We start from the raw sequence: 13,934 nt of genomic DNA, 5'->3' as shown, positions 1-13,934 counted from the left end.
TTTTCGAATTGGTAGACCCAGAAAACCTGTCCTAAAGCACCTTATCCCCACCGGCAATGGGTTCATTTCCAACGTTCCATAGAATTACAACATTCGTTCTGACGTTTTTAAATTGTAAGAATGGAAAAAGTACCGAATGTTTTTAAAAAATCGCCTTTTTTTATTTTAACCGGTGTGCATTATTTAAGTGCTAATTGATATTCGTATTTATTCTTCTTCACGTGAAGACGTCATCAAAATGTTCATTAACCAAGGGCAGGGTACCCTTAAGAGAGTCTTCGGAAGTAGCCCAACAAAACCGACAACAGGAATAAGAAAGCTCAATCGCATGCGTTTCCTTGCGCGCCTGCGCACTCGCTCACTCGTGTGTCTATGGTTTTTGTCCTGCGGTCTCCTTCCTCCGATGGGTGGCGCGAGGCTTGGAGGCCTTGCTGTCCCAGGGTGCTGTTCGCGGCGTGCACTTTGCCGTTCCGCTGGAGAGAGTGGGAGAGGGAGAGAGGGACGGTCTGTGCGAAAACTTCGCCAACGAGTCGCTGCGGGCTGCCGCCAAAACGGACATGTTAGCGCCGAGGCCCTGAAGGCGGGACGCTGCTGAAAACGACGTTCGGCGATCACTTTTCAGTTCCTCGCGCGCGGTAGCGTAGGCCGCCGACCGACAAACATGGAGGCAGTGAACGCCTTCAACCAGGAGGTGAGAATGGAGTCCGGCGGCCGAGCGCGGGGCAGCCAGGCCCGGCGGCAGGGCTCGGCCTCTTGGATGGGAGGAGGCGGCTGTTGGCACGGCCCCTAACTGGAACTCTGAGGAGGCGTTAGCAGTTGGGACGGGCTTGAGTGGAAGAATTATCGGGTTTTGGGGTCCCCCCCCCCTTCCTGGGCCCGGCATGTGTGAGGCCAAGCTGCAGCGGGTGACACGAGACCTCCGAGGCCTACCTTGCCTATGAAGCTCATTCCCTCTGCCCTATGAAACCTGTTAGCCCTCAGAGAAACGGCCTAGTTTGCCGTGATCTACATTGTGGAGGAAACTTTGCAGAGCTACTTAAGGTCAGCTGTGTAGCCAGAAAAGGTGGGGCGGGGAGTGAGGGAGAGCCCGAAAGAAAGGGAGTAGAAGTTCGCCGCTGCGCGTCTATCTGCGCGCTAGGTCACACTCCTCCTGTCGGCGGAGTGGGCATTCCCATTGTGTCTATGTGCGCCAGTTTGAGGAGAGAGATGGGGTGGAGCGAAGAGGAAGTGTTTGGCCTTTTTCCTGTACAGATGTAACGAAGAGCTCGGCGTGAAACCAGAGAAAAATTCGTTTACCGCCTAGTATTCGATCTTTCAAAACGTTGCTTAGATGCTTGAGCCAGTCTTGAGTGCCACCCGCTTTTATATTATGGAAACGGGAGATGAATAACACAAACATAAGTGCTCTAATTGGCTCGGAGATTGAGTGAGGGATGATGATTATTTTAAAAGCAAGGTGGTAAATATGAACAGGCAATTGCAATTAAGACAGGTAATCTTCGACTTACGACCATAATTGAGCCCAAAGCATATGCTGCTAAGTGAATTTTGGCCTGCTTTACCGCTTTTCTTGCTACATTTATTGTGAACCACTGCAGTTTTTAAGTTAGTAACACAGTTGTTAAGTGAATCTGGCTTCCCTGTTGATTTTGCTTGTCAGAAGGTTGCAAAATGTGATCTCATAACTGTGGGACACTTTAACCGTCATAAATATGAACCAGTTGCCAAACATTTCAATTTTGCTCATGTGACCATGGGGCTGCTGCAGAAATAATCAGTGTGACAAATGGTTGTAAGTCACTTTTTTCTGTGTTGCTGTAACTTCAGATGGTCACTAAACAAACTGTTGTAAGTAGAGGATTACCTGTATTGAGCAAATAACGTATAGACAGTATTATAGAATTTCAAACTGTCATAAATTTCTTTGAAACTTTGTATAAGTTTTTGCAGTAATTCACAAATTAACATTCATAAAAGTATTCCTAAAAACTGTATGAACTACAGGGGATGTGTATGGGTTTTGTTTAGCTACATACCTTAATATAGGTTTTCTTTAATAGAGAGTACAATGGAAGTTTCATGCTTTAACTCATTGAACAGAAAGCTCTATAAAATTAATTCACAGAAATTATTGTAAATTAAACTAATGGATCACTGGTAATCCTTGACTTACTACCATAACTGAGATCAGAATTTCTGTTATTAAGCAAGATGGTTGTTAAGTGAATCACATCCAATTTTATGACCTTTTCTGCCACAATTGCTAAGTTTATCATTGTAGCTGTTAAGTGAATCTTGTGGCAAATCCAGCTTCCCTTGTGGACTGTGCTTGTTGGAAAAAACCTTAAAAGTTGCAAATGGTGATCATATGACCTTGGGATGCTGCAACTGTTGTAAATGCATTCTGGTTGCCAAGTGCTGAAATTTTGGTCATGTGATTGTGGGCATGCTGCAACGGTTGTAAGTGCATGGACCACTTGTAAATCACTTTTTTGTAACTTTGAATGGTCACTATATGACTACCTGTATATCCCTCCTGATTAAATATAGATATAAATATATCTACGTATGACAAAACTGCATTTAAAACATAATTTGTTCCAAAGTGGTGGGCTCTTTGGTTTTTGGATCCATAAAGAATTAATATTTCAATTAGATGAATAACAGAGATCTATATACAATTGTCTAGAGTTCAAATGCTTTTCAGAGTTGCTATACGTGAATGGAAGATTCAGAATGCCATTCTTTTTTCAGGGTTGGATAAAGCAGTCTTTCTCAACCTTGGCAGATTTAGGACGCTGACTGGGAAATTCTGGAATTAAAGTCCATACATCTTTAAAACTGCCAAGGTTGAGAAGATAAAGTGCTGACTTATTTTGAGTCAATAAATGTAATTCTGCTACATTAAAAACTTTGTAGGACTGCCTTGCCTTACGTGTTGCCTTGCAAATGTATTAATCTATAGCTCCTAGCAGCTAGGATTCTGTGCATGGTCAGTGTACGATTTCTGTCTATTTTGAGTCTGAAGCACATATGCAAGGCATAGTATATTAAAAGAGAATTGTGTAAGATCTGACTAGGAATAAAACTTTCTAGCAGCTGTAGTCCAATATATGATGTGAGTGAAGTGAGACAAGATTAAAGAAGGTTGCTGGGCACTATACTGGTAAATTATTGGAAGGGATATTGTCATTTCAAAATGGATACCGTTAACTATTGCATACAGTAGTTGCTTACCTTAGAAATAAGATTTAATTTCAGTGAGATTTCTAGCAAGAAAATAGAAATTTGCCTTATTTCTGTACAGCAGTTGCATATGTATCCTAATTATAGCAGAAGAAGCTGCACTGCTCCCACTCTCATATTAGTTCAATAGCTGGAGATTAAAGTATATCTATATGTGCTTTGAGTTTTCCTTTTTTTCTCAATGGAGGAACAGCCTGACCCTAGACCTATGGGTGCTTCAGTACTAGACGTTTTCATTGGGAGGAAGATTCCTATGCTGGGCAGGGGTGTGGAGTAGACTTCCAAGATTTTGCTGTTCCTGTGATTCTATTTCGTTCCTTCACATTCCTAGAGATACAGAATGAGGAATATATATTCTGCATGTCCCTAGTGTTATAACACAGTTCAAAGTGACACATGTCTAATTAATTTGAATAAGTCCCAAACGTTTTAATTCTTAAATGTTTATTGATATATAGCAAATATAAATTTTATTGTCTACAGAAGGATAGTTTTGTTCATTCCTGCTGTTTTAATAACAGTACAAACAGCCATTAAATAATTTTAATAATTTGTTTAAAATATGGTAACATTTTTCTTAGTCATTGTGTTAAAATTATTTTTAAGAATGTTAGCCTTGTGGTTAATTTTCAAAGTGAATGAGTGTTGCTTTCAGATACATTGAGTTAAAAGTGTATTATATCTGCCAGTTGCTTACCAGTAAGATGAATGGCATAGACATTTAATACACGAATAAAATGTGTAATTGAATGTTTTCTTCTTAATCATTCTAGGTTTATTATTTAAAACATTTTAAGAGAAATAGTTGTCCAACTATGTTTTATCTATAAATTAAATATAAAATATTAAAATTGTAGCACTAATTAACAAAGTCAAAGCAGTCACTGTAATAAAATCATTTAAAAGTATCACATTAATTTGAAGTTGAAACATCCCAAACTTGAAACACTCCATTTCAAGAATATTACTCTGTGGTTTAAAACAGCCTTTTCAACTAAAGAATATGTTGGCCTATCTGTTGTGGAAATATTTTGAACTGAAAACATATTCACTCAAAATAGAAGTCTTGAGTCTTTCTTACAAATGTGTGGCATGAAGAACATTAGGTAAGATGTACTATAAGTGTGAGAGCTTTATTGAAGGAGCCTTCTGTCTTGTTTTGACAATTAAAAAACCCTCAAAGAAAGGTCACAGAGAAAGCCCTCTGATCCAGATATTAAAATATGGATAAGTTGATATAAATTAAGACAGTACTTCAAGTAATTCACAAGGATTTACAGTGTACCTTCCAACTTATAGTATAAATTTTAGTTTCAATACAAAATGGTTATATGTCCTTCTGCCTCTAGTCATGAGTATTTCATTTTTACTTTCTGTTCTGAGACATGAACTAAAAATGAAAATATGGAAAAGAAAAAAATCCACAATTTTGTCTAATTTGTAAATTCTTATGGTTCTTATAAAATGCATTAACTTTTTCTTTATAGGTAAAAAAAAGGGTACAGTAAGTATAGTACAGTCTAGTGCAATAAAAAAGTTGCGAGGCTTGATTGCAAGAATGAAAATGTAGAGAGGAAGGAAATCCCCAATAGTTTATATCATTTGGTGTCAAGCATTGTTCTTAATAGTTCTCTATCCTTGAGATGTAAGATACATACAACTCATTCAAGGACATTACATGTAGACCTGGAAAGGTAACTGTTGTGTGAATATGGCATGATTTTAGAAGATCAGACAAGTAGTCTGTCCTTAGGTCTAATTTGTATCTAATCTGATACAGTTTTAGTATATAATACTGTGTAATGAACCATTGTATACTTAACTTGAATCATTGTGTATTTAACTCAAATTTTTCTATAATAGTCTCTGTTTTCAATCATGGGTTGTTCTTAAGTCAGGGCACACTTAACCAGGAGACTTGCTGTACAAGGAAAGATAGTTTCTATTATCATTTTCTAGTGATTATCAATATAAGAAGCTTTTATTTGCAATATTGACAGCCCCCCCCCCATGTTGCATAAGTTGTAGAGGTAACCGTTTGGGAGGGTTACTGCATTCCTTCAGGCAAATATGTGTTACCAGTCTCCTTGCTCTGTACAAGCTTATGTGGGAAAGATAATATTTTAATATTAAATGTTAAAATCTGATTTAAAGTAAAATTAGGGAATGAAGCAAATATTAAAGCATAAAGTTCATATTATCTCGTCTTCCCCTCCAAATTATGCACAATGTTTTAACTGCAGTGCCTGACAACTATTGTCAACTAGATCAGTTGGGCCTTAGAACATACGAGACCAAAATAATTTTCTTCACTAAGAGCAGTCCTCTTATGAAAAACCCTGTGGACTTTTGGAACTCTGGGTTCCTGATCTCACAATATGGGGATGCCACAGTCAATCCTGTTGATATAACAATATTTTGAAGAAGGTTCACCAAATCAGTACCATATAAGGCATCTGGGGCTATCACTCTGTATGTCTTAGCATACAGAATATTATCCAAATAACTCTTATACCTATATACCTTATATATTTCCAGAGACTCATTATCAAGATAGCGAATTGTTAGCAAAGTAACCAAAACTATAACTCTTAAAATAGCTAAAGATAGATTAATGCTCGGCATTACAAGACAAGATAAAAAGACCTGCATATGGATTAGAAAAAAATTATACAATATGATTAAGAGAGCAAAATAACTGAAATGGAAATGGGCTGATCACATAGGAAGAAGAACTGATGGCAGATGGATAGACTGGATCCCACTTGATAAAGAACATCCATAAAAGAGACCTAAAGCAAGACAGATCGATGTAAACAAGTATTGTGGGCCCAATTGGCAAAAAAAGCTCAGTACTATATTGGTTGGAAACATGTGTAAGAGGCCCTGCTGGTCATATGACTGAATTTTTGGTGCTCAGCAACCTGCCCTCATGGCCATTTGTGGTGTCTGTAATTTGCACCCCCAAACTGAAACCACTGTATACTTCTGGTTCTGGCAAAAAATGGTCCATAATGAACAATGAGTTTGCTTAACCATTGCGTTTGCTTAATGAGTCCCAGAGAACAGGATGTAAAATTGGATGCAGTCACGTAATGACCTGCTTAGGGCTCTCACTATTTATGACCATAATTGCAAGCTCGGTTATTGTTATTAAGTGAGGACTAACTGTAACAAAATGATGTCCTAAGGAACAGGCTTTGTTTATTCACCCAAAGCCTCTCAGATTATGTTAGAATTTTTAAATGTTCCAACTTACTGTCAAAAAACCAGTCCCACAAAAAGATTCCCAATATGTAGTCATCTTTTGTTACCCAAATAAAATGACTCCAATCTTCTCTGTGGATGTGCAATGCAAGTTGTACATGATCACAGTGCTGCTGTCCTTGGACTGCCTAGCATTCAGGATCTTTGGTGTGCTTTGTCTTTACCCAGTCCACTAAAGGTTTTAGACATTCAAATTTCTGGGCTTACATTTTTAATGCACCATCTTCCCCTTAGAGCAGGGATCTGCTACCTTAAATACTCAAAGAGTCATTTGGACCTGTTTCCCACAGAAAAGAAAATCCTGGGAGCCACAAAATCTGTAGTAGTCACTTCTACTCAGTCCCATGACCTGCCCCAGCCATGCCTATCTGGGTTTTGTGGCTCTGGGTGTTTTCTGTGGGAAATTGCTCTCCCTCCCTCCTCTCATGTTTCGCTTTTCCCCCCTCTCATACTCTCCCTCCATCATTTTCTCATTTATTTCTTTTTCTCTCCTTTTCTCTTTCTCATCTCTCAGCACCTCCATGGCCTGCTCGCTACTCTTGCTGGGCCTTGTGCAGCACACTTAAATTTAGTGTGCTTCACAATAGAGGAGACGGCGTTCCCTCCTTTTTCTGGAGCCCATTATGACGCGGCGCATCGGTCACAGCCGGGCCGGGCATGTCTCAGAGTTTAGATCAATTTGCACGTCTCTCAAATGCTAGGAAACTAAAGAAAGTAAAAAGTGATGACTGCATTGAATTTATTTGACAGGTCATTCTTTTAATTTACAAATCCAGACCTTCATGAAATTATGCATCGGCATAGTTCATGGCCATGGCTAAGGATCGTCCATAGGTTGTGCAATGGATGACACTGCCTTTTAAGAAGGTGATCGCAGCAGAGAGCTGAGCAAAAGTTCCACTGAACTTATGCTTGGCAGAGTCGTTTGAGTTTGGATGTCCAGCTACCTACTTTTTCCATTAATGAGTTCTTTGTTCTATTAGTGAGTGTCTGAGCAGGGCTGACGCAGAGCCAGTATTTTGCTGTGAATGCTATTGGACTATGGATATCTCTGATAGTGGCTTTCAATTTTTTTCTGATTAAGGGCTGCTGCTTTCGCATGCTTCATTTTAAATCTAACCGAGCTGTTACGTAGCATTTTCAATTTGTTTTACCCATATTTTTGTTTGGTGCTATTCATTACACCCTTACTACAGGGGTTCTCCAATCCCTGGTCCAGGGACCGGCATCAGGCTGCACAAACAAGCGAAGTCCCATTTGCAGGATGCAGGCAGCACATGAAACCACGCCCCCTCCGGTCTGCGGAAAAACCTCTCCATGGAACTGGTCCCTGGTGCCCAAAAGGTTGGGAGCCACTGTTCTACTGTTTCAGTTTCTTTCTCCCTTAGTATGCTGTAAGTTCAAAATTCTAGATAGTAAAAGTCATAGGGAAACATTCCCATTCATCCTAGTCACGTGTGATACCAGCCTTCAGTATTGGGATACTGACTGCCTGGCTATGTGATACATAGATGCTGAGCATTTGGGTGTGTTTGAATTACTGTATCATTAGCACAAAATTGTCCCGATAGACAACAGTACAACTTGAATATCAGTTGCCAAAGAGTTTTGGTTTATATTGAGGGAGTCCTCTAGATAGAGCCTCATCTCCTCTCCCTCTCAGTAGAGCATATTGGAAGTTGAATGACAGATTGGTTGAGCTAATGTAATGGTATGTGGGAGTGATCTTGGGAGGTAGGAGGAAATCCTCAGTCTAGGCAACAGTCTGATCCTCAGTCTAGGTAACTCAGTCCGCAGGTGGGGGGAAAGCATAAGAAGTGTTTCAGAAGGGACCTCACTTACTTTTCTGGAGACTTTAAAGTGAGGAGGGGAGAAATGCAAAATTAGTGCAAGGGTGGTTCAGACAAGAAGCACTTTTAGATGACCTAATCCTACATTATTTAAAGTTACATTAATATTTCCCAGTGTACAAGTATAGGTTATATTGCCAAGGAAGTAACCAGTTCATCCTGTGGTTTTCTATGGAGGGAATCATAGCCTCAGGTGCACTGAACTTCTTATAGTTCAAAGTTCCACTCAAGGCCTTTCTGTTGCTCTCCTTCTTAGTTTGTATTCTGCCCAAAACTTAAATGAAGAGGGCAGAAGTCATCAGGGTGATTTGTAGCTCAAGATTTTGGAACTTAGTATTGATTCAATTACCCCCAAACTTCTGTTGCACCTCCTCAGAAATCCAGCTTCATCTAGAATTGAAGTAGTTACAGTTGCGATTTGTAGGTTAAATATCAGGCCTTACAAATACTGTGCTACAACCTAGCTCACGGATGTCAAACTCGTGGCAGCAAGTTGCAGTCATGTGATGTTTCATGACTTTTTCTCCTTCACAGCGCTGGGGTGAGCATGGCTGTACGTGATGCATCCAGCCAATGGGCTGCCAGTTTGATACCCCTGACCTAGCCTATTCTGCTGAACATCAGTAGTCCAAACATATGAAATCACCAATTGTATCTTTGCTGCTAGCAAAGGAGGAAGATTTGGTCTGTCACAGCTTCAATTTTTCACATACAGATCTTCTCTGATTTATATAAGTCCTAGGTCAATTTTATAGATTTTTTCCCATAAGCAATGGAAAATTTATAAAATATAACTGGCTTCTTGTGCATACGCAAGTGTAACAAGTATACACGGTGCATATGGTAATTTAATTTGCAAAAAACAGATTTGTGCAACAATTCTTAGAATGGAATGGATATGTAAACTGGGGACTGCATGTCACTTTGTTCATAGGTTTCCTTTATGTCACCTCCAACTGGTTTTAAAAACTTCACTGTACTATTGTTTTGAACTCATCCACTACTATACACCAGATGTCTTATTTGGAAATTGGCCTCTATGGTATTATAAATGAATCCCAAAGTAAATTTAATATATGATTGAACACAGGATTCAACTACAATTCTAAAGAAACAATAGGACACATTTGCCATCAGAAGAGCTATCTTAGAAGCCTTTCCTTTCATTAACTTTTTCTCCACCATCTGGTAACCCTCCAGTGAACACCAGCTTGAGTAGAAGCTTACTTATTGTACTCTTCTCTTTTCACTAACCCTTCACTGAACTTTTTCAGAATGGCAACATAGTCTTTGGTCTCTCCCTATATTAAATACTACAAGCTCAATTTGCCAGTCCCAGCCAATGCCTTTTATATCCAATCATAACATTTATATGATTAAAACAGTTTACTAGTAAAATTGAACAATCTGAATAGTCTAGTGAGTTGGTTTAGTAGATACAGTTTTTAGAAGTAAAAAAGAAGGCATCAATCTTCATTTAGCACCCTTATGACTACAGCAGATTGGATGAGAAGGAATGGGAAGGAGATCAAAGGCTCAGAAAGAAATAGTTCTTACAGTTTTAGTTAATGAAGACATCTTGCTATATAGATAAATTAGCGATTTTGTCTTCACAATATAGAATAACGAAGTGTAAGTGGCTGTGTTACAGAATTGGAGGCACTTTGATAGAGAATAAAATACCATAACACAACTTAAGAATTATTCTTGGAATAAGAAACTGCAACCATACTCTTTAAAAAAAAATTTTAAAATATATTTTTATGATATAATTCTTCTAGTTTTTTGGAACAAAATTGTTTGGTCTTTTGTCTGAGTCTGTCACCATCTCATAGAAGGACGTCAGACATTAATAACATTTTTTTTAAAAAAAATGGCCCTATCTATTCAACAAACCAGTAAAATATCATGGTATTGCTTATGAAAATTTGAACACTTAATTGTATTCCATGTCTATCTGTAATGCAGGATAGGAGGAACCTACAACATGTTTTGAATTTAAACAGTTAATTTAGGGATTTATCTGAGTTGTTCTGTTATTACTAGAAGTAGTATGATACTATTCTGACTATCCTAGAAATGCTTCAAACATCAGTTTTAGTTCAAAACAGATATCCAGTACTGTACTTGGATGTGGCCATTTTGAGTTCAGGTTATTTTAGCACTGGAGGGCATTGGAGAGAGAGTTTAGCAAGATAGCATTGGAGAGAGAGCTTCAACTGAAAACTGGTTTTTTTTCATTTATTTTTTGTACATCCCTAATTTTTACATAACTGACAGTTTGTATGCTCTGAACTGTCATCAGAGAGTAAAGGTCTTAAGTTACTATTGGGTCCTGATAAAATATTAAGAATAATGACAAGAGGATTATTTGTATTGACATGATAAAATGGAAAATTGGATATAAATTGTATACAATAATTAATAAAAGAGGTTTAATTTTTTTGCTAAAATTAGAGCATTGTTAAAAATGTAGTGTTAATGGATAAAGTTAGATAAAGGATAATAATATGTATGTATGTATGTATGTATGTATGTATGTATGTATGTATGTATTGGTTTGATAAGAGGAAACTTGGTAAAAAATGTAAATGATGAAAAAAGGGGAAAAATTGTAAATTGTAAATAATGATTAAGAAAAGAGGTTTAAAATTTTTGTTATTAAACATAATTAATTTTTGATTTTGAATGTGTTATAAATGTATAATGTGGTTAGATGTTAGATGATATTGAAAATAGATAAGGGAATGCCACTATGTGGAATGTTATAAAGGGACGTTAAAACAACTATAGTCATATGAAGGATGAGGTATGGCGATAACAACATATATAGATATATGTGATGTAAAATAGATAATTTGATATGAATCAGAGGTGATGACTGTGGAAGAGATGCACCAAAACACTTTGTAACCAATTGACACACTTTCTACAATTTGTAATGGAGGATGATTTTGTTTGTTTTTTATTCAAAAAATAAAAACTTTTGGGGAAAAAAATGCACTCCCTCCACACCATTCTGGGTCAGGAAGGGCGATTTCCTCATCTCAAACTGCAGGCAGTCTGCCTTGCCTTGATACAGTTCCAGCGCTTGGTACAGGACAATCATATCCTAGTCCTAACCGACAACACCACTACCAAGGCGCACATTAACAGATGAGGGGGGGATGGACTTTGTCCTGGCCTCTGATGCAGCAAGCCAACCTGTTATGTCACTGGGCGGAATCACATCAAGCATCTCTCATGGCGGAACATATATCGGGCATCTCCATTGTCCAAGCGGACTGGCTCAGCTGATCCATGATAGACTAGGTGGAGTGAAGTGTCCATCCAGACATCTTCCATCTACTCACCCGCCGGTTTGATCTGCCAGTTCTCTACCTTTTTGCAACATCGGCCAACTATCAAGTCCCCAGGTACTGTTCGAGGATCGTGGACCCAAACGCAGAAGGGGTGGACGCCCTCAGGTGCCAGGGGCCTGCTATATGCATTCCCGCCCCTTCCACTCATCCAAAGAGTGGTGCGCAGGATGTTAGAACAGGAGGCAGAACTCTTCCTTTTGGCACCCCATTGGCCTTACTCCAAACACAGTGGTGGCCTTGTCTTCCATTCTGGACTGTTCCTCTACAGAACATATTTCAGTTCACCCACTGGTGCAGAGATTCCTCCAGGGTTCCTCGAACCTCTGACCCCCTTTCATCCACAGGTACCCAACTTGGGACTTGCCTAAGGTTCTAGAGGCTCTCACCTCAGCCATTTGAACCATTACGATCAACATCTTTGAAATTGTTATCTTTAAAAACTTTATTTCTGGTGGCCATAACATTGGCCAGGCATGTTTCAGACCTTGCAGCCCTGTCAGTAAGACACAATCTATGCATATTTCATCTGACAGGGTTGTATTATGCCTGGATCCTGCCTACATACCAAAAATCAACAGCAGGTTTCATAGGACCCAAGAATTGACATTACCAGACTTTTGTCTATCTCCTCAACTTCAGCTGGAGTGCAAATGGCACACCCCTGATGTACACAGGGCTCTTAGAATTTATATCAGCCACACTGCCTTGCTTCAATGTTCTGAAGGCTTCTTTGTCTCTTTCCGCCAGACATCTTTGGGGACCAAGGCCTCACCATCAAGCCTGGGTCAATGGATTAGAGCCTGCAATAAACTAACCTATGAACTTCAGTCATTACAGGTTCCACAAAACATTACGGTCCACTCTATCAGGAGTGCGACAACCACAGTGGCATGGTCTACTCAGGCATCCATTTAGGAAGTTTGCCGGGCGGCCACATGGACATCTCTTACAGCTTTCATACGCCACTACAAATTAGACAAGTGTGCTTCAGCTAATGTAGCCTTTGGTTGCAGAGTGCTGCAATAAGCTCATGTCCCTTAACATATTTTTACCATCATTTCCACTTTCTAGTGGACAGCCCTTCCTTTGGTATCGTGTTTTTGGTCTTAGTCTGACCAAGAAATGGTACATAAGGAGAGAATGCATTTCTTTTTTTCTCCATAGTGAGGGGGGAGGAGTATCCAGAATGGGTTGACCTTGTCCTCTCATGATTGGATGAGTCAGATAAGCTCTTTGGGCAACGCCCCCTGGCCAGCAGGCCCTCCCAGATTTGACTCATCCCACTCAAGGGAAAGGATGCACCACTCTGGACCTCCAGTAATTTACAAAGGATTAAGGAAAATAAACTTGGACCCGGCGAATCCTGCCTCCCTACATCAGCCTCCTCCTGCAAGGACTGGACTGCCACAAGCCCTCTGGGGCAGCACGCTGCCCTGGCCATTGAGTGAGACGGAGTCACTCAGTGAGGACGCTTGCCGGGCAAGCAGGAGAACCGGGCACACATGCCTCCTAGAGGCAGCCCTTGATGCAGAGGCTTCTCAGGAGCAGAAGCGCTCCTCCACTCCCCTCAGAGGTTGAGCCACGAGGGTTGTTAAAATGACCTGGAAAACCTGTGCTGGCAGCTATCACCAGTGGACAAGGTGAGAGCCGGAAAGGCTCAGAAACAGCTGCGGGAGGCGAGCGGCAGCTGCATGGCAAGCCTGCAAAGGCAAAAGCCATTTCCATGTGCTCCAGCAAAGAGGAGCCTTTTGAATTTGGAGCCGGGGGGCCATCTTGAAACCACGTGGTCCAAGATGGCAGCCCCCAGCAGCTCAGGAGGCCGGCAGGACAACAACCACCACTTGAGGAGCCCTTAGAAAGGTGAGAGACGATCGCAGAGGCATTAGCCAAGAGCGAGAGAGGCAGCAAAGGGCCAAAAGGAGGCCTATCAAGGAGTTAAAGAGGCAGGCGGTGGATCAATTCCCCCCCCCAAGCCTACCTCCTTGATGAATCACAGAGGCAGCTGCCACAAGGCTTGCAGGAAGAACCACCCCCCCCTGTACCTTTTCTGGCTGCCAAGTAACAGGAGAAGGCTTCCCCCTTAAGAACATTCTCCTTTAAGTAGGAGACAGAGGGGGAGGGGCGAGAGGCTGACTAGCCCCAGTAGCAAAGCTGTGTTTTTGGGTGGCTAATTCTTGCTTCCCCCTTAAGAACACTCTCCTTTAATTAG

The 13,934-nt window shown here is 40.3% G+C and overlaps 1 protein-coding gene across 4 annotated transcripts in view; it reads left to right on the top strand.

Annotated features, from left to right (window-relative positions):
- Positions 1–459: 459 nt before the first annotated feature.
- SCAF4 (SR-related CTD associated factor 4) overlaps positions 460–13,934 on the top strand; it is an 84,169-nt gene continuing 70,694 nt past the window's right edge. For all 4 annotated transcript variants that reach the window (XM_087721591.1, XM_087721590.1, XM_087721592.1 and 1 more), the window contains exon 1: positions 460–691. In XM_087721591.1, the coding sequence (XP_087577717.1) occupies positions 662–691 (30 nt within the window). In that variant the 5' untranslated portion in view covers positions 460–661. The remainder of the gene's footprint in view (positions 692–13,934) is intronic.

Source organism: Thamnophis sirtalis, unplaced genomic scaffold (genome assembly GCF_051295495.1).
Source record: "Thamnophis sirtalis isolate CommonGarterSnake01/CBP01778 unplaced genomic scaffold, rThaSir2_p1.2 scaffold_8, whole genome shotgun sequence".
Taxonomy (NCBI): Eukaryota; Metazoa; Chordata; class Lepidosauria; order Squamata; family Natricidae; genus Thamnophis; species Thamnophis sirtalis.
This window is presented reverse-complemented; position numbering and strand designations above follow the sequence as displayed.